The 23,458-nt window shown below is 41.7% G+C and overlaps 1 protein-coding gene across 5 annotated transcripts in view; it reads right to left on the bottom strand.

The window, feature by feature from the left end:
• The window catches only part of DICER1 (dicer 1, ribonuclease III), a 67,520-nt gene that overhangs the window by 17,176 nt on the left and 26,886 nt on the right, over positions 1-23,458 (bottom strand). For all 5 annotated transcript variants that reach the window (XM_032837472.1, XM_032837467.1, XM_032837470.1 and 2 more), the window contains 15 exons: positions 22,669-22,831; positions 21,298-21,428; positions 20,256-20,390; positions 19,656-19,816; positions 17,683-17,851; positions 15,735-16,207; positions 9,632-9,764; positions 7,919-8,161; positions 7,188-7,342; positions 4,468-4,600; positions 3,647-3,722; positions 2,682-2,821; positions 846-1,025; positions 391-604; positions 39-192 (listed from right to left, as the gene is read on the bottom strand). In XM_032837472.1, the coding sequence (XP_032693363.1) occupies positions 39-192; positions 391-604; positions 846-1,025; positions 2,682-2,821; positions 3,647-3,722; positions 4,468-4,600; positions 7,188-7,342; positions 7,919-8,161; positions 9,632-9,764; positions 15,735-16,207; positions 17,683-17,851; positions 19,656-19,816; positions 20,256-20,390; positions 21,298-21,428; positions 22,669-22,831 (2,660 nt within the window). The remainder of the gene's footprint in view (positions 1-38; positions 193-390; positions 605-845; positions 1,026-2,681; positions 2,822-3,646; positions 3,723-4,467; positions 4,601-7,187; positions 7,343-7,918; positions 8,162-9,631; positions 9,765-15,734; positions 16,208-17,682; positions 17,852-19,655; positions 19,817-20,255; positions 20,391-21,297; positions 21,429-22,668; positions 22,832-23,458) is intronic.

Here is a 23,458-nt window from a genome sequence, read left to right as displayed (position 1 = left end):
AATACCACCACCCCTTTGCTTTCCTCTTAAACACCCACCTTGGAATGATAACTGCATCCTGGTAATCTTCTAATTTAAAAACAAAGGGTGTTTCTTTTGAATACTTTGTACTGGGAATGCCTATGCGAGCTTCAGACTTCTCAATATCTTCCATGAATTTAAAGTCAATGTCCAAAGTGCTGGAGTCATTCACTTAGGGAAGGAAAAGACTAGCTTGTTAAAATGTACTACAGAGAAGATTCTTACTTACGCCCTCTATTCATGGGCGTGCCTAATGCAGAGCTGTCTCTTGTAAGAGAGTTCTCTGGCATCTACAACGAACTAATGGTAAGCAGACTCCCCTTTCTGAGCTAGTCTCAGCGAACACTTCAGAGTCCGGGCCCGGCTTACCAACATTAAGAGGTAGAACACAGTATGCCGAATCAGCGTCTGTGGGTTTAAATTCTAGTGCAGGTTTTTCAAGCCGAAGAATGTGTGAGAATATATACTGGTGAAGTCTTGTAATCAACTCAAGCATTTGTAGAGACAACGTGAAGCCAGACTTCTTCAGCTCAATGGATATGGTCACCTCTCCAGAGCGCGTGTACACAGGAAAGTGCGGGATCTTAGCAAAAACAAAACAGAGCATCCCCAAAAGTTAACAGGTATTTTATCCCGTTATAAATATTTAACCTCAAAGGAGGAATGACACTTTCAATCTAGGAAACAGAAGGGACACCTTGACTTTAAAATACTAAACATTCTGAGGTAACAAAAGGTAGTTACTCGTAAATAGCTGTTCCCTTCTTTTAAAACAGAACAAAATCAAAAAGGTATTTTTATGGGAGTCATAAGGAGCTGACTACCTGAGGTATGGGTTTGGCTGTCAGTATTCCAAAGCATCTGGTGGTATCTTCAGGGGGATAGAGCTTCCGCCTTCTGAAGTTGAGTTCATCAGGCAAGGGCGTCGTCAGAACCATTCCTATCACATACAGGTAACAGGGCTGATCGGGTTTGGGATAGCTATCCCTCAGACATTCTGGAATCTAGAATCGGAAAGAAAACCTAAGCATCAAGATCACGTGTAACAGCCTCTTTTCCAGATACTGGCAAGAAAACAAATTTCTTCCTAGCTTCACTAAAAGCTGATGAGAAAAAGGTAAGAAAATACACAGGGAGGGAGCCCTTCTCACCTCGGGCTGCAAGGTGGCCCGGGGTCACCTACCTCATTATGCACTGTTGACTAGATAACGAATACCCAATTATATAAAACAATCAAATCCCGCAGGGTCTCGTCTTAGAAACAGTATTCATTTGAGTTATTTCTTTTGATTATTCTTTTACTTCCTTGGGATTTTTAGGCTCTTAACACTGTAGAGTATCAGAAACAAATGCAAAATTTAAAAGTCCTACATGAGTATACAAAGATAACCTTGATTAACTTCTGATATACTGAGCGTCCTCCCATCTTTTTCCTATGTGTAAATGCAGATAAACAGATACACTAGTGTTTTTCTGTTACCTATGGAATGGCACAATAAAGACTATCATCACCTGACCTTTCTCTCCAGTTACTACAAAGAGAATATCTTCCCTATCTATATCATTTTTAATGGCTATCTAATTATATGAGTAAACTATAATTTACTGAATCTGAGATTGTTTCTTAACTTTTAATACTCGTACAACCCCACGCAAGGGAGTCGTGCGGTTTCTGAGGCTCAGGGACGTTAAGGGTTGCATGTGTAGTTAGAAGGCACAGAAACACCGCCGAGGAAACGGTTACAGTGACAGAATATCAGAGAATCCAGACTGTATTTGTAATTAAAACACTTTATTATTAATGATGATGTGCACCACATGAAACAAGTCCAGTGGTCTTTGGAGTAAATGTTAGAGTAGAAAGGCTGGGAAACAAGCATTTCAGGGAACAGGTCACATTCTTAATTTTTAAAAGAATGACGTGATTCTGAATCTTGAAAATGCTCAAGTGAAAACTTTTTTAGAAGTAGCAACTCAACGCAATTGCAAAAATAAAACAAAAGAACCACACTTTTAGGCTAAGATTTTTGCTTTTGTTTGTAATTCTTATGGGGAACAAATATTTGCAGATATTTTTAAAATAAGTCCTTCAATCCAGCATGGCTCTAACTAGAAGTCCGACTCTGGGACGTCACAGTGTATGAACCCCACCAGGAAGCCACAGATGGAGGCAGACGCAGCATGCTGGCAGGCCACAGCCTAGCTCCTGACAAACCCTCGCTGTCACCACGCTCATCCTAGCCGGGCTCCCCACACGTGGAGCGGGCACCCTTTCACGTGCCTATTTTATCCTGCAAATCCCCTTCTTTCTCAGCCCCAAACATAAGTAGAGCAAAAATCTTACCACTAAAGTGAATGAAACAAAAAATATCTCTTTATAAGAAACAGACTCATTCTGGATAGAATCTGACAAATGAGTTCACACTCCTTTTGAGAAGAAAAACAAAAGCAATGTCCTAAGTGGGCATGTGCCCACAGTGCAGGTGGGAAGGAGGGGCTGACTGATCTGAGAGAAGCGGTCAGGGGAGGAAGTGAGCAGAGATCCCAAGTGGGCCAAATTACAAGGTCAGGGAAGGCAAGCAGAGGAATGTCGATTTGATGTGGCAGGAAATAAAAAGTCAGAAAGGCTAGATTTGTATTCGGTTCTAACCAATACTAACTGCTTTTGGGTAGCACTGTCTTCGTTTTGTGGAACCTGGTCTTCCTGGAACGCTGGTCTCTTCTTCATCATGTAAATCAAGCTCTTCCTCATATTTAACAGTTTCTTTCCCAACTGGCATCAAATGGTCATCCAGTTCACCTACGAAATGTAAAGACAATGAACATGAACAATCCAGATGTTGCCTCTCTACGAAAGAATCCAGAGCAGTAGTATTAGAAAGCAACTAGAAAGGTAACGAAATCTAAAGCATCTGTACTTTTCGTGACACAAACTGATCGGACGTGACGTGTCAGACGGTCTGCTTAGGTGTTCATATATTCAGCGAGCAAGGCCTAGAGTTCTAAGAGGCAAACATCGCATCTACACATGGCACAGCACAGGGAGCGGAGTGTAGGGTACAGGGCCAGCACTCTGTGCCAACGGAGGCGGGGCGGGGTGGGGGGAGCTGCACATCTGGTGAGCAGAGCAGCCCATGGAGACTCGTGCAATCACTGAGCGGGACACCTGGAGCCAATGTACATTGTGTGTCAACTCTAGTTCAATAATACTGAAACAAAAATAGCACATAGCCACTGTTTCACAAAGTCCATGGAAAATGAGGCTTCCCATTAAAAAAAGAAAAAAAGGAGGAATCTGTAAACTAATTTGAGAGACTGACCCATTGAAACACAAGTGTCCATGATACAGCAGTGACAAGAAGACTTCTCTGTATTGACAAGGGGTCAGGAAGGGGAGCAAATACAGCACAGCCGTCTGCAGCGAGCTACGGCCATCAGGAAGCTGGCCCATCAGAGGACCTTCAGGTGACATCAGATATCCACCCATCTTCATCACCGCCCAGTGAGAGCGACAAGGTGAGAACGCTACAAAATCCTCAGAGAACGATCAAGTCCTTGACATGCTTTTGTCTGACAATGTTTTCAACTTTATTCTTATGTGCGGGTGCTTTTCAAACGCTCTTACCAATTTTGTGCAGTTTTTCACAGCAGATGAGAGCTACAACTCTTTCGGCCAATCGGATACAGCTCATTGGTGGACCCTGAAAGTAACAAAAAACATTTCCACTGTACATGCGCGTAGCCATCTATCATTAACACATAAAACTTCTATGAAACCAGAATCTTTAAAGCCAAACTTTTTATGAGAGCAAAGTGGTTTATTTTGAAAAATGCCAGCAAGTTTGTCAAAATCCTAATCTCCAGAGTTGAAACAGCCATTTTTAAAAGTCCTGCCCAGTAAAACCTAGATAAGTTATAACGAAGATTTGACGATTTTAATGTATTTACATTTCAGTAAGATTTTAATGTAGCTTATTTTCACTAACCTACAAATAAGAAAAAAAAAAAAGATATATCAAAACATGGCTGTACCATACACGTTAACAGCACTGACAAATTTTCATGTGCGACAGAAATTAGTCACCTCGGGATATCTGGAAATCAGTACTGGGACCAAGGATGGCAGTCACGCAAAGGCAGATTTTTGAGTGAACAACAAAACGGCTAGAGAAGCCCAAATATATCTAATACATTCTGTCCCTCAAGTGTCTAAGCCACAGCTGAATGTTGGTATTGGTAAGATCCTAGAGGGGACTTCTGGTTATCTACTCGGACAGTCTACTGAAGGTCTGGACATGTCGCTGACCACAAGAGACTTACAAACCTATGCTTAAGAACAGATTTAAAGCTAAATTTCCCTGTAACTTGCGCTGGCGTAGAGAAGCTGAAAAACAATCCATTAATGACATACTTGAAAAGCACAATCATTTCTTTTTCTAAACTTACAACAATGGAGGCTCGGAGAGGTGAGTTAATTGGCAGATAAAGAGTTGAATAAAATGTACCATCAGGCAACTCTCGGGTTCTACATTTAGGAGCTAGATGAGTGAACGGGTCACTTGGTAATCTAGCACAGTATCTGTGAAGAAAAAGAAATGCTGATGCTAAATCTACACCTGGGAAACGGAGGAAAAACTCTGTATCGACATTCACAGCCTCAAGTTTGATTTCGCACGTCCCTCTTCCCCGCTACCGGATTGGCATTTATACGTGAAGCTTGGGCTCCACCGCTCTGAACGTGGAATAAGATGGAACAGTGCTGTCCAACAGAATCCTCGGCAGTGGTGTTCTGTGTCTACACTGTCCAACGGGCCAGCCACTGAGCACCTGACATGTGGTGAGGCAGCTAGGAAACTAATTTTTAAATTTTATTTAATTTTAATTAAAATTACAACTTGAATTTCAATAGATATATGTCCAATGAAACCACAGAGTACAGAAAATACTGTTCAGAATCCACTGAAAGAGAACAGGCTGCTAGTCTTTGTTCCTTAATATCGGATACGCACCACAAACTCTCAGGGCCTGTGCTAGGAAGGCATCAGAAGAGGCTGGAAGGACAGCCCAGTATTGACACAACGGAAGGCAGCAGAGCAAGAAGACCACCCTCGCTGCCCACCACTCCCCAACAGCAGCAGCAGGCGAGTGTTACAGGGCAGGGAGCTAGCTAGCTTCAAGGGTGCTGAGACTGAGCAAGGAAGGTGGTGGGACAGGAAGGTAATCGATGGGGGCAGGACACATACATGGAAGGCACTGGAATGAGCAGCCACCCCATAAGGTCACAGCCTGTGCAGTAAGGGCACCCAAACACAGTAGCAGCCCTGCAGAGTAGGACACTGGCTGGATTCGGGGAGATTGGAAATAAAAGTAACAATTCTGAGGACAATGGGAGTCCAATCCCTTACTACCGAAGAAGTCAGAAATAAAGATGGAAGAGAGGAAAACTAAAGTGAACCCTGTGGTGTGACAGGAAAAGTGAAGGGAACAGCACGTAGGTAGTCAGAGAATAACCGCGCACATGAATACGCGCGCGCGCACACACACACACACACACAATCACACAAATGTCGCTTCTAGCTCTAAGGAGCCAAGCAGCAGCAACACTCCAGGGGCGATAAGCATGCCCAGCGCTGAGCGCCCAGATTCTGGTCTCTAAACACCAGTCGGCTGCCACTGAAAGAAACCAGAACCTTTTGGAGAAATAGCCAGTATTGAGGTGGGCAGGGAAAATAGAAGTTGAGGCTAAGAATCTTAGCACACCATAAAATAGGGAAGTAATAAAGAACAATGGTGACGTAAAAAGACTCATTTGAAGGGACTCCCACTGGCCAAATGTGAGATCATTTTAACATCAAAATAAATAATAAAAGACAGTAACCAAACTATAACCCATTGAATAAAACAGAACTCCTTCAGCTCCTATTAGATTAAAAAAACAAAGGGAATAACTAAGTGGAGAAAAGAGAAAGCTGTTCGTTTCAGCAGAATGCCAAGGAACAAAGAATAACAGAAGATCACCGTTTTGCAGACGCCACAGCAATAATCAACTCAGGTGAGAAATATCAATAGATACTTAAGCTAATGGGTGAAACTTGGAAGAGGAATAAATTTTATACTGTCTCAAACTATCTCCCCAAGAAATATGCACTGGTTATGAATGGAGCAAAGGCAACTTTACAGCGGAGAAAGCTGGCAGGCCTTTCCTAAGTGATCAGAGCCACCCCCACGAGTAAGAGCTCCAAGTGACATGGAGTGCACCTGGGAGGACAGGATGAGAAGAACAAAGCATCACTTTTGTGATGTGCGGGCCCCAGGGCACACCCTGGGGCTAATTATCAGAAAATATCAGATAAAGCCAAACCAAGAGACAGACTACAAAATGACTGGCCTATAATCTTTAAAAGATGCAAGGTCATTCAGGTCAGGGAAAGACAAGAATGGTTCCAGGTTGAAGGAGACTGGAGAGATGAGAAAAACTCATACAGCCCTTGATCCTGGCTTGGATCCTTTCACCACAAAAAGGCATTCGCATGAAACTTCAGGTTCAGGGATAAATGGGAGCTCCGGGCAGTATTCCTGCAGCACTTTAAAGCTTGCAATTGTTTCAAAGTAAAAAGTTAAATAGAAAATCTCATGTCACTTGCTCCTTTATTTTGCCTCCACACAATACTTATCCTGATACATAATCTAGGTATGTATCTGCTTTTCTCAGTTCTTGGAAATGTTTATTACCAATTCAGGACAAAGTAAACTAGAACATAATTAAAAATACGAGTTAATTTATCATAATCTTATATCCTAGCCAATGGAAAATTCATCATCCCTTAACACTCATGGCACAAAACAACAGATTTCAGAATAAAAAAATTAGCAAGCACTAGAAAATTAAGTAAAATCTAATCGAAATTAAGCATGCCTTCGTTAAGTCAGCCTTGTCCACAAAAACTAAACATTTATCACTGCACAATACTGTTTTTGCCTTCTGATCAAAAAGTAGAATGAATGGAAAAAAGCAACTTCTTTTCTTTCTCTCAGCAAAATAGTACGAGTCATAAACAGAAAGACTGGTGAATATTTGCAAAAGGTAAACACTGTAATACTCACAGGTTTAGACTTAAATCCTGCAATACTCCTAGGTTTTCCATGCAAATGGTTTCATATCCTACCTATTGATGTGTCCAATAGCCGTGTTGATTGTGACTCGTGGACCACCATCCTCAGGCCTCAACACATATGGTGGGAACACATCATCATCATCTACAACAGGTTCAATGTCAGTCTCTCCAGTGTCAACTGACTTGGAACACTTGTTTCTCAAGATCTGAGTATCATAGAAACAGATATTATGATGAGAATGAGTATTCTCTTTGCCGTATGTCAGGAGTCTGCCTCTGTACCTACAGAAAAAGCTTCCCTGACACAACAGCTCTCTCTCCTAAAAACACTTTAATACTCAAAAGTCACCCGATGCAGAAACTCCCTCCCTAAGTAGTCCCCCCAGGTTCAATCACGTGGAGACACTTGCTGTATGCGCACACGGTCTGCACAGTATTGTACCTACACGCACACCTGTGTGCGCGCACACACACACACACACACACACACACACACACACAGATGGGGGCTGTGTCATCATGCTCCAGTCACTCCACAACTCCATCACTCGACTGACTACACCGTCCACACTAACGGGGCACTCTCAGGCCTCTTCCCCCATAATCCATTGACCATTTTCACTGTGAGCTTTGAAACACTTTCTGGAATTACTTGACTTTCTCATAATGTACACACTGCACACCCCTGCTGAGACTACTCTCTGTAGATAAAGCTGTTTTTATCTATTCCCTGGCACATAAAAAAATAACTCAGAGATATTCTATTGACTTTTGGATCTTACCTTTTCAATAGCTTTGTATGTTTTCAGGTCTTCTTCAAAACTTTTTATTTTGTCTGTATCCGCTAACATTATATAATTAGAGATGGGTGCCCTTGCTCTTCCCTTAGATTGCACATAGGATCGATATTCTGTGGGCAAATCAAATCGAACCACCAAGTTGCATTTTGGTATATCAACACCCTCTTCCACAATACTTGTTGCAATGAGGAGGTTGGTCTCATGTGCTCGAAATTTCCTAAGGACCTGAAAAAAGTCCACCAAGAAAAGCAATTCTAAGAAATTTCCAAAGCAACGCTATAGTAGAAATAAGTGACAACTGTTATTTTTTTTTTTTAAGATTTTATTTATTTACCTGTCAGAAATAGAGAGCATGAACAGGGACAGCTGCAAGCAGAGGAAGAAGCAGACTTCCCGCTGAGCAGGGAGCCTGATGGCGGACTTGATCCCAGGCCCCTGGAATCATGACCTGAGCCGAAGGCAGACGCCTAACCGACTGAGCCACCCAGGCGCCCCACGGCTGTCATTTCTGACACATACTCTGGGTACACTAAATCTTTCGGTCCAGGCTAAGGAAGATGACGACACCACACAAAACTCAAGATGCATGAACACATGGGCAAAGAGACTCTTCTCTGATTTAATGACAGTTTTCAACTGAATAGGACTTGAAAAATCAAAGTGACTTTCTACCATACAGAAGTACATACAAATCACAGACAGCCTTCGGGTTGAAGAGGTTGGCTTGTTCAAGGGCCACAGGAGATCTAACCAACAAAGTGACCAAATGAATCCACTTCTAGAGTCCTGTTGACACTCTGACCCTCTGTGGTAGTGTCTTATGTCTGTGAGACTGTGCCAAGAGCTTCTGACCGCCAAAGAGGTCAGAACCCTTTCACTAAAATCCCTAAAATGCTTGTAACTTAAAAATTACAAGTAAGGCATTACCTATTTTCTGGCATCTTGGGACATTTTTCAACTTAAAGAATCAGAACTACTGATTAAAAAGTAAAGTGGAAATTTTTTTCATATTAAATCTAAAATAACATCATTTCTCAATCCAGGATAAGTAAAGTAAGTTGGCTTCTAAAACAGATCTATCACACTGGTGGGCTATTGGACTCCCCAAACTTGGAATATTATCAAAAAGCTAGGACACACAAAATGAGCTTCAATGTGAATTATTCTACCTCTAAGTTAAATAACAAACTTCAAATAAAAAGTTTTTGTTTGCCAGCCAGAACACTGTATTAGGTTTCACATCTTTACTATGCTGTCTCCTATATTAAAATCTTAAAATGCATGAAAAAAAAATAAGCCAGAATCTTTAACGTATTCAACCAAGGCAGGACTTTAAATAGAAAACAAAACACTCTCTAGGGGAAAAAAAACATCATTTTGTTGCTCACTCACATGGAGTCAACCGGAGTTATGGTTACACGTGCTTTGCTTTTCTGTGAAATGCCAACAGTCCAATAAAGGAGAATGAAATGGCTGATGGCAATTAAGAGAAAATTGATTTACCAGACCGCTCTTTTAATTCTGAACATGTGAATCACTACACAGCTACTTCATAGGAGACAGCCAGTCTATCTATAAGAAATATTCTGTATTACAAAAAAATACCAAGCAACCATGAAGAAAGGGAGTTCCAATGAGCAGAGTTTATATATACTCTGAAAACTGTTATTGTACAATTATTTCAACTTAAGTTACCTCTTCCTGTTTTCTGAACTCGGCTTCCATCTGTTTGTTACGAGGCTGATTCTTTCCAATGCCATGTCCAGTTATAAAATTGCTGCTGATGTAAGCCAGCTCTGGATCTTGTTTGCCAGCTTCCTTTATCAATCTAAGAAAATTATATACATTTGGAAGTTAAGCATTGCTGAGGGAAAAAAATTTAAACTTGTGTTTGTAAGGTCTCCCTGAAAATAGAAATACACGTTATGTTTTGCCAACATACCTAACGAAACGGTCTTGGTGCTTTTTTCCAACTAGCTTAAGCAGAGATCACCGCCACTCTTCCCTGTGTGGATCTGTGGACCAAACACGCACAACCCCAGAGAGAGGGCTGATTTATACTGACAACAAAATGGTCACAGTACTTCAAACTGTCTACTTAGGCCGTGACGACTTACTAGAAACATGGCCCTGTAGGGGACAGAGCAAGGCAGAGAGAAACATGGACTCCTCATATACCTTGGTTTCAAGCCAGGATCTATCATGAAAAAGCCACACACTTCTCTGCAGCTCACTGCACTTCTCTCCACACACACACAACTTGGGGTGGCCGTCGCCATCCTTGTCTCCACGGCCAAGTTTATACAGTGTGGGTACCAACACCCAATGCCAAGGGGCGACTCTAGAGCAAGGGAAACCTCATTCCCCTGCTACATGGACGAAGAGAGCTCCTGCCGTGTGGGGAAATAGCACCGTCATTTCTTTTAGTCTTGCCCCGATGCTCTTTTTATCACTGGACGCAGAGCTCAGGGCAAGAAATGCCTGTCTACTGGGAAGCACCTCCATTCCCAACGCTTTCCTGCCCCCAGGCCACCGACCAGAGCAATGCCAGAGTCCCCATCCCATTCTGTCATGAAAGAGAAGCTTCCCAGCTCGTCCCTCTTCCTGCCTGTTCTTCTGTATTAATCCAGAACGCGAGTAACCTAAAGCTAGCCTTCTAGCTAAGAAATGGAAAAGAGCTACAGGATGGGATCACATTACACGGGGACAGAAGGTTAACAGTTAGTGTTGCCATTACAGCTATTTTGGAAATATCCACATTCAAAAACTCAGCACACAGGATAAATGGTTCCACACCTGACATAAGTGATTCCAGATGGTTCTTCTGAAGTCATACACATAGTATAAATTCCTAATAGAAAATTGCATTTTTAAGTCAAACCATTCTTTTTTTTTTTTTTTTTAAATACATGAAACAGACTAATATCAAAGAGTTGGAAGAAACCTTGAGCGGCCATCTAGAGTATCTTCCTGCCTCTAAATCAGCCAAACACTTGCATGTCTAGATTAGTTTAAGAGTCTGTTCTACATTCAAATACTTAAAATGTTCAGAATCAGTAACTTTCTTAATATGTTCCAAGTTTGTTATTAAAATAAAACATGATGTCAGTAGCAGAAAGCAATGTTACATGCAAAATAAAAATCACATGCCCCAAAGTCTAAATTATGAAATTATCTTCGAAATATGTACTTCCAAATGTTAGTTTTTGTAAATAAGCATCAATGTGAATGTAACAGAGGCTTAAAAAAAATGCATTTCATGGCAAGCATTAGGCAAATTAATTCGTTCAATTAGGCAAAGAATGTTTTACTTTGCCAAAATGATCAGTCTAGCAGATTTCAATTAAGTAAGAAGCAGAAGCACTAAGAGTAAATGCATTTCCCCTTAATGAAACTCACATCAATACTGCAGAGAAGAGACAATATGTACATTAACAAACCAAATCTCTTATAAGCAGTAATCAAATGCTATATACCCATGCTGGTGATGTTTAGAGAAAAAAATGTCTTTTTCTGATAAATTAAGGGATGTCTAACCACAGTCCTCAGACAAAGCCATAGGCTTCCAGAGAAACAACAAGGTCTACAGTGTCCTGGGGCTTACAAGTGAGTAACACAAACTGCTTATAGATTTCACGGGACCCTGAATTGATAGGACAAAGCCTTACTTGTTTCTTTTGACTTTTACACTGAGTTTATGTGAGCTACTCCACCAGCAAGCAATTTGACAAACCCGGCTGATCTCCTGTGCACAAGGCTTCTGAAACTATCAGCAGCTAGGAACCACTTTTTTTTTTTATTTCTCTAATTTCCAATCCATCAGAGACCAGCATTTTTCTAAAATTCCACAAAAATCTACAAAGAAAATGAAACCAAAAAGCATTCAAATTCAAGATTCAACCGTATTCTATTCAGGAGACAGAGCCCGCTGTCCAAAGTAAGAGTGTCTGGATTATGCACCCTCTATCTCTGTAGCTCGCGTGCTCAGCTGGCGGCAGGGCCCAGATCGCGCGGTGCGCACACGGCCTCCCCAGCTACGCCGGACACAGCAGATACGGACGCGGAACTAGGAGATGTAACACGGGGAACCAGAATTTGACTAAATGTAATAGTTTACACAGACAATCATAAGGGGAAACAAATTCAAAGAAACAAACACATCATTTGAAATGTCTGCCAGGTACTAAACACATTATCAACAACAGCTTTTAATAGTATCCTTACTCCTTGTACTTCCTTATCAACGTGAGAAAATCAAATGTAATTCCTCTGTGATCTCGCCAGAAAAACTATCACTGATAGTTACAGTACACGGATCCCATATGCCCCAAATGTGTGCATAAAGCCCGTAAGAAAACAGCACCTACTGAATCCGGTGATAAAACAGCCATTTTGTTGTGAAGAGACAGAGACTATCACTATTTTACAAATGAAGACCCTGAGAAGTTAAAAAGAAAACTTTCACAAAATAGACATTTTAAAAAGAGGGTTGACATGAAAGGAACAAGGGCTCCTTAGAGAAATGGCTGATTCTACAGCTGGAGCAACAAAAATACAAGAGCCTGGAGCATCTAGTAGGGCTAGAAAGTCAGGAAATGCTCCAAAAGAAAAAAAAAAAAAAATCCAGGATGAGGGCCCAAGGGACACAGAGCTAACCTCAAAGAGCACCCCCCACCGCCGCCAGCCCCATGGCCCAGAGTGGAACAGTGTGAACAAAATAAATCACCTACTACCAGATTATAACCCAAGTGTAAAATAAGCAAATGTAAGTCAATAAATATCAATAAATGAGATCAAAGAGGCAGCTGTCCTTGCAGGAGAACTCCAATAACATAAATACCCCTCCCTCCAGGAATGGCGTTCAAGCCCTCCCTCCCGGGATGCGCTGCACTTGGTGACCTGCTTCCAGAGAAGAAAGTGAGGAATGACACAGTAACAACGTCCCGGTGGAGAAGGCTGGCAAACACCATGTGATGAAGTTTCCCACAAGCAGTGATGTCTCATGTCCAGACCATGAGGCCCCTGGACGGAATGTGACGAGAAAGGCACTTCCTCCCTGCAGTGTTCTTCCATCCTAAAACCCTGTTTTAATCCTGAGAAAAACATCAGACAAGTCCAAACCGAGAGCCGTTCTACAGAATACCTGAGCAGTACGCCTCTGAACCGTGGAGGGCATCAAAGCCAAGGAAAACCGGAAAACACAGAAGACCAGAGGAGATCAAAGACACGCAACCATGAGACGCAACAGGACACCCGGAATAAAGAGGACGACAGTAAGGGGAAAACGGATACATGCAAATACAGCCGGAAGTCTGGTTAACAGGGACACACTAAAGTCAGTCTCCTGGTTGTAACGGAGGGACACACAGTGTTAACAACAGGCGGAGGAAGCCCCACAGGTAGAGGGTGGAGCTCTCTGCTCTCTCTACAACTTTTCTGTAAATAAAGTTAGGAGGTAAGTAGAGGAGGACGGGTAGACAGAGGTGCTGAACCCAGGCTTGCCGCACACACACAGTGAAAAGAGCACCAGACTTGGGAGACCAAAAACCCTTTTCTGCTTCTTGATATCTGTGTGATTTGGGGTGGGTCACAAACTGAGTCTTGGCTTCCGCATCTATAACAGAGTGAAAACATGTGCCTTCCTCCCTCATGGAGTATTGTTTAAGACTTAAAAAGGTATCTAAAGGTAAGTTATAAACCATAAAGCTCTACACACATAAGGCAAAAGGGAACACTATAAACATAAGACTGTACACATAGCTACATTATTTACAGAAGGAGCTATGATTTATTTTTTTAATTAGGAGAGGACAAAACTGCCCGTGTATCACAATAGCTCAGATTCCCATGAAACTGTTCACTGAGGGTTTTTCCTCCTATTAAACTGATGGAAGGAAAGACTCTGGATTTCAGGAAGTTTTTCTAAGCTTATTAAAAAGCCTACTGGAACAAGACTTCTATTGTATATTTAATTAGCTGCCCATAAAGTCAACCCTCAAACCGCTCTTGATTCATCATCCAACACTAAATTCCAGCCCCATTTTATGAAAGTTGATCACAATTAATCTGATCCTCAAAGTCAACAGGAAATAACTGATTGATTTTTGATAAAGATTTTCAGGCTAATATTCGTGCCATGAAAACCGGCACATCTCTACATTTAAGAACGCATATAGAGAAGAGGGAAAAGAAGTTAATACACCATTTTTTCTTTCTAAGCACCATAAGATGTATTTGATTCTTAAACCATTCTGTATGGGGGCAGGGAGCATGTCTATAACGAGGCTGGGAACTGTGCTGATATTCAACTTCTCTGACCCCTGAAATGCCTTTTCCCCCATTCTAAGAAATAATCCTGACGTTCAGGCTCTCCCTGGTCTGTCTCCTGGCCGTCTTCCGCACGGATTTTTAGTGTTCTCTGATGCCCAGGGGCACTATGACTGCAGAAGGACCTGAAAACTAGGATGTAGGATATCAGGATTCTAGAATTGTCTCTGCCACTGCCTAGCAATTTAACTCAGAGCAAATCACTTTTCCTCCTGAGGCCCTTTCTTTTTTTTATAAAAATAAGTGGGCTGGATTAGATAGTCAATGAGTCCCTTTCCAACCTTAAACTTCTGATTCCAATGTAATTCACTACCTAAGGTCATTTTACTTTGTATTCATCATAGGGATCAGGCCCAATGACTATGAAAATTACCAGACTAAAAACTGCCAGATGACTACCCCAGAGTCCAATTTCTCATTACTCCAGTAAGTTTTCAAAGCCCCCAAAGAGTCAGAAGCAGTTTAGGAAAAGAAAAAAAAAAAAAAAATCCCAAATTACCACAGGAACCAAAGCTGAATTTCTCCTCAGAGATCATCACTCTGTGCACAACTGGCGCTTAGAGATCAAGTCTGGCCAATTAATGGATCTCACAGAGAAACAGATCATTGTCTGAAGTACAAACTGAGGACCCTTTGTGGCCTTATATACCACAGCATCTGTACACACACCAGAAGAACCATGCATTCCCTGACCATGTGACACAAATCTAGAGTACAGCTCTCTGGCCGGATCTGTGTTCTGGAAAAATCAACTTCTAATGAAGAAGCAGGTGGACATGGGAATCCACAGTCTAACTTGAAGGAACTGTCCTCTTTTGCCAATATTCTCTGAATTCTTCCCTAACCTTCTTATTTTCTTCTGATTCAGAAAATTTTAATATATAGTCTATGAACCAAACCAAAACGCAAACCCAACTGTTCCGAACTTTTTCCACTTCAGACTTGCAAAACCTGAATCAATATTGGTTAAGATAAAAAAGTTAACAACAACAACAAAGAAAGCCACAATAATTCTTACGTAAAATGTATCCTAAGATTACCTGAAGGAGAAAGCTTGGTGTGAAATGGCTCAACACAATGCCTAACACAGTCACAGATGAACCGCATATGAATTGAATCAAAATAAAAAAGCAAAACAAAACAAAAATTGCTTTCCCTTAATATAACTTCATCTTTCTACACTTACTCTCTATTTTAAATGGATTAGAATAGATTATCCACCTTTAAGGAAAAAAAAATAAATCCCAGGTCCCGTCAAATCTAGCCTTTCGGGAAAGCTCCAGTCCCACAAACGTCCTCCCTGAAGACTCCCGCACAGCGCGACGGTGAATTACAGCGGTGCCGAACGGAGGACGCTCACCTAAGCCTTCTGCCAGGTTCAAAGCTATTATTACGGCACAGCACTTCCCGGAACCAAACACTGCCCTATTCTACTAGGCAAAAGGATGTCCATTAATCTTAAGAGATTTACCTGTTTAAGACAACAGCTGTGTATCTTCTTTCCACAAAAATGATTCCGCATAAAATATTGGTAAACGGAGAAGGAAAATTTGTCTCTGGCTTTTCCTTTTCTTCGATTTCTTCATCCTCGTCATCATCCTCAGAATCACTCCAAGACACGTAATTATCCTGGTTACGATTATTGTACCACTCAACACTCTCAAACTGCTGCCGCTCGTACGGTTTGTATTTGCGTAAGATTTCAAGGAGTTTTATTACTTTAGGAGTCACAAATTTCAGGTCAAGGGAGGCAGGAGAGAAGTGCTCTTCACACAGAGCGTGTATTTTCCTCAGGAAGGTGTCTGTAAACAAGAGAAATTTCCTGTGCAGCTCCTCTTGCTCGTGCTTGATGTATTTCTGCAATTCTCTTACCATCATTCCAGCGACTTTATCTGCACACCAGGGGCCCAGAACCACCAGTACTGCACGACAGTCTGAGAGGATCTACAAAAAAAGGAAAGAGCCAAATGCTAAAGAGTAATCAGGTAGCATTTTCATACGAGGTATAACTGGGATTTAAGCTGTCTTCCATCTGCACCTTCAAAATAAATGTTCCCCGCTAGCATAAACACTGAGGTCAATTCCTCAAGGTCGGGGGCGGGTAATAGCCAGTGGTCTTTTCAATCTCTACTTTTTCATATATATATATACATGCATACGTGCATATGTATGTATATGTACATATATGTGTGTGTGTGTGTGTGTATGCCCAGAACCATCCTTTTGTTTTCCCCAGAAAAAATAATAATAGAAAATAAAAGATGCAACTGTATAAGGTTAATAAAATTTAATTTCAGGTCTGTTATTAGTTACAAGTAGAAATGAGTCATTTACTTCCAGGTAAATATGCAAGGAATTATGTAGCAGAGCAATTTTATTTTAGGTATCAAAGAAGTGATTTCATTTAGGTATCACTGTATTTTACTGTAGGGATCCTTGCACTTTACACGTGGCGCGCTACATCTTACAAGTCTAGCTCCGAGCAGAACGTAAATCCACAGCCAGGCTGTAACCGAGGAACTGTCAGCTCCACAGGCAAGTAAAAGACAAACCGGGTGCAATACAGACTTAATGAGAAATCAAGGATCGAGAAGAGTCTAGGCATTGCTCCTCCAGAGCAAATCAGCAGGAAAGAAAGAGAGACTCAGATTCAACAGTCTTATTCACAAATGGCTGCAAAGTCCTCGGACGGTGGGTCTCAAATTTTAACACATCGGGATAACTGGAGTACCTGTCAACGCTCAGAAAGCTGCACCCCTCCACCAGGGCTCTAGCAGGTGAAGGATGGAACCCCAATCTGCCTTTCAAACAAGTTCCAGGGGGAACAGGGACACGGCTGCATTGGAGGCCACACTTTGAGGACCACTGATCTAAGGGACCTCCTCCCGAAGCCGGGCCACTCAGGAAGGACAGACTCCTCCCCAGTTACAGACGGCATATTCGCTCAGTCTGAGTGCTCAGCAGGGAACGACTCAGGACATGAACCCCAATCCATCCCATAAGTCAGGGAGGTCTATATTTAATTATCTGCTAGATAACCGTAAACTCAACCCAATATGCTTTATTCAATGAGAAATGTTCAAAGAGATAAGAAGATAAGGCCTTAAAGTAAAACATACTTAATAGCCTCATCAGAAACATGTTTTCATTTCGATATTAAAAAGAAACAGAGGGACACCTGGGTGGCTCAGTCGTTAAACGTCTGCCTTCAGTTCGGGTCGTGATCCCGGGGTCCTGGGATCGAGCCCCGCATAGAGCTCCCTGCTCAGCGGAGAGCCTGCTTCCCCCTCTTCCACTCCCCCTGCTTGTGTTCCCTCTCTTGCTGTCTCTCTCTCTGTCAAATAAATAAACTTAAAAAAGAAAATAAAATAAACAAAAGCCTTTTATTTTGCTTTCTCTACTTACTTGTATATTCTTACCTGTTTAGAAATTAAAGTAGAATCTCTTTCCTTCGAATGCACAGATACGTTACAGTCGTTGATAAAGTTAAGTGCTTCCTCTAGCTCCACCAGCAGTCTGCCGTAGAGGCCACTCCTGTCCGTAAATGGCCCACAGTCTACCACGATCTCACACGGTTGAGAAGTGTATCTTTAACAGGGGAAACAGAAGTTGTCGCTGGCACCAGAAACTCACTATAGCACGACGATCCATTATGATGGCGTGTCTACGCCTTGCGATCACAGGCAGGCTCGCAGAGGTCTTCCTAATGGGGTACTCACTTTTATCTGCACCTGTGCTCACTTGGAAGGGCTCAAGGAACTACTGCCTAAGCCTGACATTCAGAGACTTTTGTGGATCTTGTCATTACCTTATTCTCTCAGGGTTTCTGTTTTGGTTTTTACATTTTAGACTTTCAACTTCTGCCTTCTTGGGCATCAAGAAACTCAAACAACACAATGATTACTTCTTGGAAGCAGAAACAGGGATGAGGGGGCAGATCCTAGAGGGAAGGCTGTTATCATTTAATCTATCCACTTCCATACTATTTGAAATTTTTGGCATTTGCAAATGTCAGTTTTGTTTTAATGTGTTTTTAAAGTATCCTCGTAAGGAAAGCTCACCTAATTTTCAACCAGTTACAGTATCATCCTTGGATCGCTTATGCCTTTCATAAAATATGACAACCAGAACAGCACATAGTATTCTAAAAGCACTAATAATGATTAATAAAGACATACTTAACTACTATAGTTCTCATTATTTTCGACCAGCATTTATACTTAACCAGAGAGTCACGCTTAGAAAACTAGGAAGTATCAGATTTAACAGATCACTTAACAGTTTTACTTAAACGCTCTAACACATCTACTTCTGAAAACTTCAAGTGTACAAGCCCACCAATCTAAATCGGGGCAGATAAAAGCAGAAGTAAAGCCTTTTACCTCCACCTCAGATCATTTAGGCTCAAGAAGTCAAAAACAACATGTCCAAAAGGTGCTGAGATTTGTCCTATGGCATTTGAATCCTTAAGTTCCATGAATCTGAAACCTTCCTTTTCATCTCATTCTACAGAGAGAACTTTCCCCAAGCTTCTATTAAATGGCAGGCACATCGCCATTTTTAATGAGACTAATCATCAAAGAATCCCCTGACCCACTGTCCACGCCATCAGGGTCTGGGAGACCACAGGATGCCCCCTCAGTGGCTTCGGTTAGTGGCCTCCAGGTAGCGGCTTCAAAGCTTCAAAGCCCGACTGACTGAAGTCCACATCCTCAGAAATCAGCTCCTCTAGGTGTAAGTGTTCTAAGAGCCACCACCTGATCATCTTTGCCCTGCTGAAGACCGTATCTAATAAGGACACTTGACTATGAACTGAATTATATTGATTTAAAAACCGAACTTCTTTAGGCTCCCTTCCACCAACTCAAGTCAATGTGCGCATGTGTGCACATTCTACTGAAACTCGAAACAGCCACCTTCTCAAAGACACAAACCTGGAAAGCACACACAGCTTTCTCAGACACTCACACCCATTTTCCACACTACAGGGTGTTTCCAATCATTTTAAAACATATTGTAAAATACTGAATTCTGCCAGTAAAGGAGTGCTCTTTCAAAGGATCCCGTGGGACACTTAGGTGGAAACAACCAAGCACACATGGACAGGAGAGAACACCAATTTCCTGTCTGAGTTCTGGGTCCTCGTCTATGTCCACAAACAGTCGGCGCCCACGCTTCTACAACCTTCTCTCGGAGTGAAGAAACCCCTCCATCCACTGGTCTCTGTGAACACAAGGTTAGATCCTTGCCCTTACGGGCAACCATCCCGACAGAACTCTCCAACTCGCTCGCTCCGTTCACCTGAACGGGCGCCGGCCAGGAGAGCCTACAGGAGGGACGAGGGCCGAGCTCGGTGCTGGCCACGGGAAGGCCACTGAGCCCCAGTGCCTACCTGTCCAAGACCACCAGGTCAGTTGCGGTTTCAGCATTACTCTTCAGAATTTTCTCCAGTTTCTGAATCTTTTCTTCCAATTCCTCAGGATCGCATTTCCCATTTAAAATGGAAGCAGTCAGTCCCAAAATACGAGGACACGACGGACAATGTTCACAGAGCTAACACAACAAAAGATACTGACGGTCAGTAATTCATTCTGCAAGGCCAGAACAAGAGACACTGCTGTGTTAACACAGGTCGAGAAGATGGACGGATACTAAAAATATGACTTATGGAGTTACTGTAGCTTGTTTAAAAGACATGCTTGTCAAAAAGGCTCATTTAAATATGCTATGAGAGATTAGATCATTAACTTATCACAGATCATGTACTTTATTTGTATCGTTTCAGAAATTTTATTCTAGATTTAGATTTATTGTAGGTTATGATATTTCATTATCATGGATTTAAGTAAAAATTAATTTAATATTCATTCATTCATATATGGAACCAAGTTCCCCAATCTGGTAACTAATATTATAGCTTTTGATATATAAAAACACTCCTTAAGCTCAGTAACTTGACTTGAATTAAGACTGATAAAAACTAAAATTTTACCTTCATAATTTCTCGGTAGGGGTGGTCTAGAATTGCAAGATGACACTCATCAAACACCAAAAGGTTAATGTCTGACAGTGATAAGTAAGCATTTTTCAAAACATTCAAGGCGACAGAGCAAGTCATAACGAGAACCTAAAAGAAAATGGCATCAGCATAAAAATGTAACCTTCACCTGCCTGGATACACTTAGACTAAATCAGATTACGGAAACATTATACTGTGGGTGAGAATCAAGAAATTCATTAGTCAAAACAAAATCTAAATGTATGGAGGCTTACACTTTGGAGTCAAGAAGCAGAATTTTGAAAATACAGGAAGAGATTATGAGAAAAAAAATCCTTGATAACAGAGACCATGTTGTTAACAATAACTCTACTAAGTCTACTTCAGGTTTTCAGGGTCCGACAGCCATATTTTGACTGATAAGACCTATCAATTTAATCAACTCACAAAACAATTCACCATGTTTTCCTCTTTTTTCCCATTAAACGGAGAAGATTTTCTGGATGAAGGTGCAGACTCAGTATTCTTTTATAGTGTCGTCACTCATCACCATGCAGACATTTAACCGTTTTATCGATGAGGACTCAGCCCCATAGGTGAGACACACTTGTCCTTGTGGACAGCTCCCTGCTGGTGAGGAAGCCCCTCTTAACCACGTCACCCACTGACACCCAAGAGTAGCTCAACTCGTGCTGCCTCCACAGAAACGGGTCACTCTCTCAAAGATCCAGAGATCTCAACCAAGAAATGCCTCCAGTTTCAAGACCTTCAACTCAAGCATAAATTTTCTGAAAAGCAGGTTATCTACAAGTGGGAAATAGGTCACCAGAAATTGCATTTTTTCAAACAAGTAAATCACAGTATAGAGCTGATTCTCTTGTATGAAGTAAGACAAAGAGGATGTAAGGGCTAGATTTTAGGCTGACAAAGTACAGGGCAGTACAGGAAAGTAGAGTTTTCAAGGTTACAGGTGACTCTCACGAACAAAGCCAAGGATCTGCAGGGATCTGAAGTAAAATTTCTCTAGGAGTCTTACCTGGTGCTTAGCAAACTCTTGGTTCCATTTCTCTTTTGTCCAAGATGCGTTTACTTCTAGGTTTGAGTATTCCCCAACCTTGAGATCTGAATGCGTTCTGACAGCTGACACTTGTTGAGCAACCTGGTTTGCTGATGACAAATATAATATTTCATGTAAATATGAAAAATCGTATCTAGGAGGCTCTCCAGACTACCAATGATTAAGACAGCTAAGGAAATCTTTATTACTATATATCACAGCTAACCCCCAATTTTTCAGATAGCCAATTTAAAATCTTGTTTCCAAGTTCATCCTCCAGAATGCACTGACTAGATCTAGATTCAAGACCCCACCCTCTGTCATTCCCTTCAGAGAACCTTTTACCAACTTCCTTATTTATGGCTGATTTTCCCCAAACCAGGAATGTAACTTCTAGGCTAGAATGGTAACTACTCCAGATCTACCCCTCCTGTTTTCTTCAGTAAAATCGGATCACTTCACTAAGAAATAGAAATGTATTTCACTAAGAACTATATGTTTAAAGTACATGAGAACATCACACACCGAAACAATCTTAAAAAAAAAAAAAAAAGGAGAGCAGCGGCAGGGTAATACTCATGCCCTACGAGCAGCTTGGGTTCACACTGATACTCTTAATACATAATCCCAAACCCATACAAACCAGTATCATAAAGTCTTACTGAATATCTAACTCTTAAGAAGCATCCAACTTCCCTTCTGTAACTGGCATAGCAAAGTCATAAATCAAAAAGTTACTGATCTCATCATCAAGCACCCTTTGACATACTTTGCAAAGCTAAAACATTGAGAGCAAAAATAACTGTCAAGGCTTAGATGTGATGATGTTCCAAAAAGTCACTCAAGCAAAGAATGCAGAATCAGAATTAAATGCAATTACATTTAATGGGGCGCCTGGGTGGCTCAGTGGGTTAAAGCCTCTGCCTTCGGCTCAGGTCATGATCCCAGGGTCCTGGGATCGAGTCCTGCATCGGGCTCTCTGCTCAGCAGGGAGCCTGCCTTCCCCCTCTCTCTCTGCCTGCCTCTCTGCCTACTTGTGATTTCTGTCTTCAAATAAATAAAAATTTAAAAAAAAAATCTTTAAAAAAAATAATGCAATTACATTTAAGGAAAAAGCTGAAGTCTAACCCCCATAGAATAAAATGCTAACACTTAAAAAAGAGGCCTGCTACAAAGTTAAGAAAAAAGTCAAAATGATGTCTCTGCTACCACAATTTCAACAAAGACATTATTTCTCGAACGCTCTATACTTTCAATCATCTAACTGAATGCCCACAGAGAAACTGGGCTTCACCATAAACTCTCATGCAATTTCCTCCACGCAATTTCACAAAATAATTTTTTTATTACCAGAGTTGACCAAGAACACCGTCCTTTTTCCATTTCTGTTGAAGTCTCCCCTGATCTGATAGGACAGCTCTTTAGTGAGTAGTACTGCGATAAACGTCTTCCCTGAGCCAGTGTTTAAACAGACGATGGTGTTATGATCCAGAGCTGCTTCAAGCAGTTCAACCTAGAAATACAGCGGGGGGCAAAGATTATACACTTCTTACCGAAGTACAAGGTTGGGAAAATCGGGTTTTCTTTTAATCCAGGAAACGTCACTGTTTTCTACAATCTCCCTCTGATGACTCTGCCAAGAAACAGACCTTCTGTATCTGTACGTAAGAGTCATCACAGGCCTGTGACTGTGGGGCGCCCGCGTGGCTGAGTGGGCTAAAGCCGCTGCCTTCGGCTCCGGTCATGATCTCAGGGTCCTGGGATCGAGTCCCGCATCGGGCTCTCTGCTCAGCGGGGAGCCTGCTTCCCCCTCTCTCTCTGCCTGCCTCTCTGCCTACTTGTGATCTCTCTGTCAAATAAATAAATAAGCTCTTTTTTTAAAAAAATGCCTGTGACTGTGCAGCTGTGTTGTGCAAACATGCAAGGAAGGACATTCACAATTTCTTTAAGAATTATTTTTCAGGGGCACAGAAAACTTCCAAGAATCTGAATGACTGAGTTCATAGTAACCAGGGTCCCGCCAGCTCATGGTTGTTCAAACCAACGTCAATTCCTACGCAGCTCGTGAGGACAGACACACCCGAGTGGGTATTAAGGAGCGGGGAGGTTTTCAGAGGGAAAAAAAAATAAGGATGTTCAC

The sequence above is a fragment of the Lontra canadensis genome, unplaced genomic scaffold (assembly GCF_010015895.1).
Source record: "Lontra canadensis isolate GAN:19392208 unplaced genomic scaffold, GSC_riverotter_1.0 scaffold98, whole genome shotgun sequence".
NCBI classification, from domain to species: domain Eukaryota; kingdom Metazoa; phylum Chordata; class Mammalia; order Carnivora; family Mustelidae; genus Lontra; species Lontra canadensis.
This window is presented reverse-complemented; position numbering and strand designations above follow the sequence as displayed.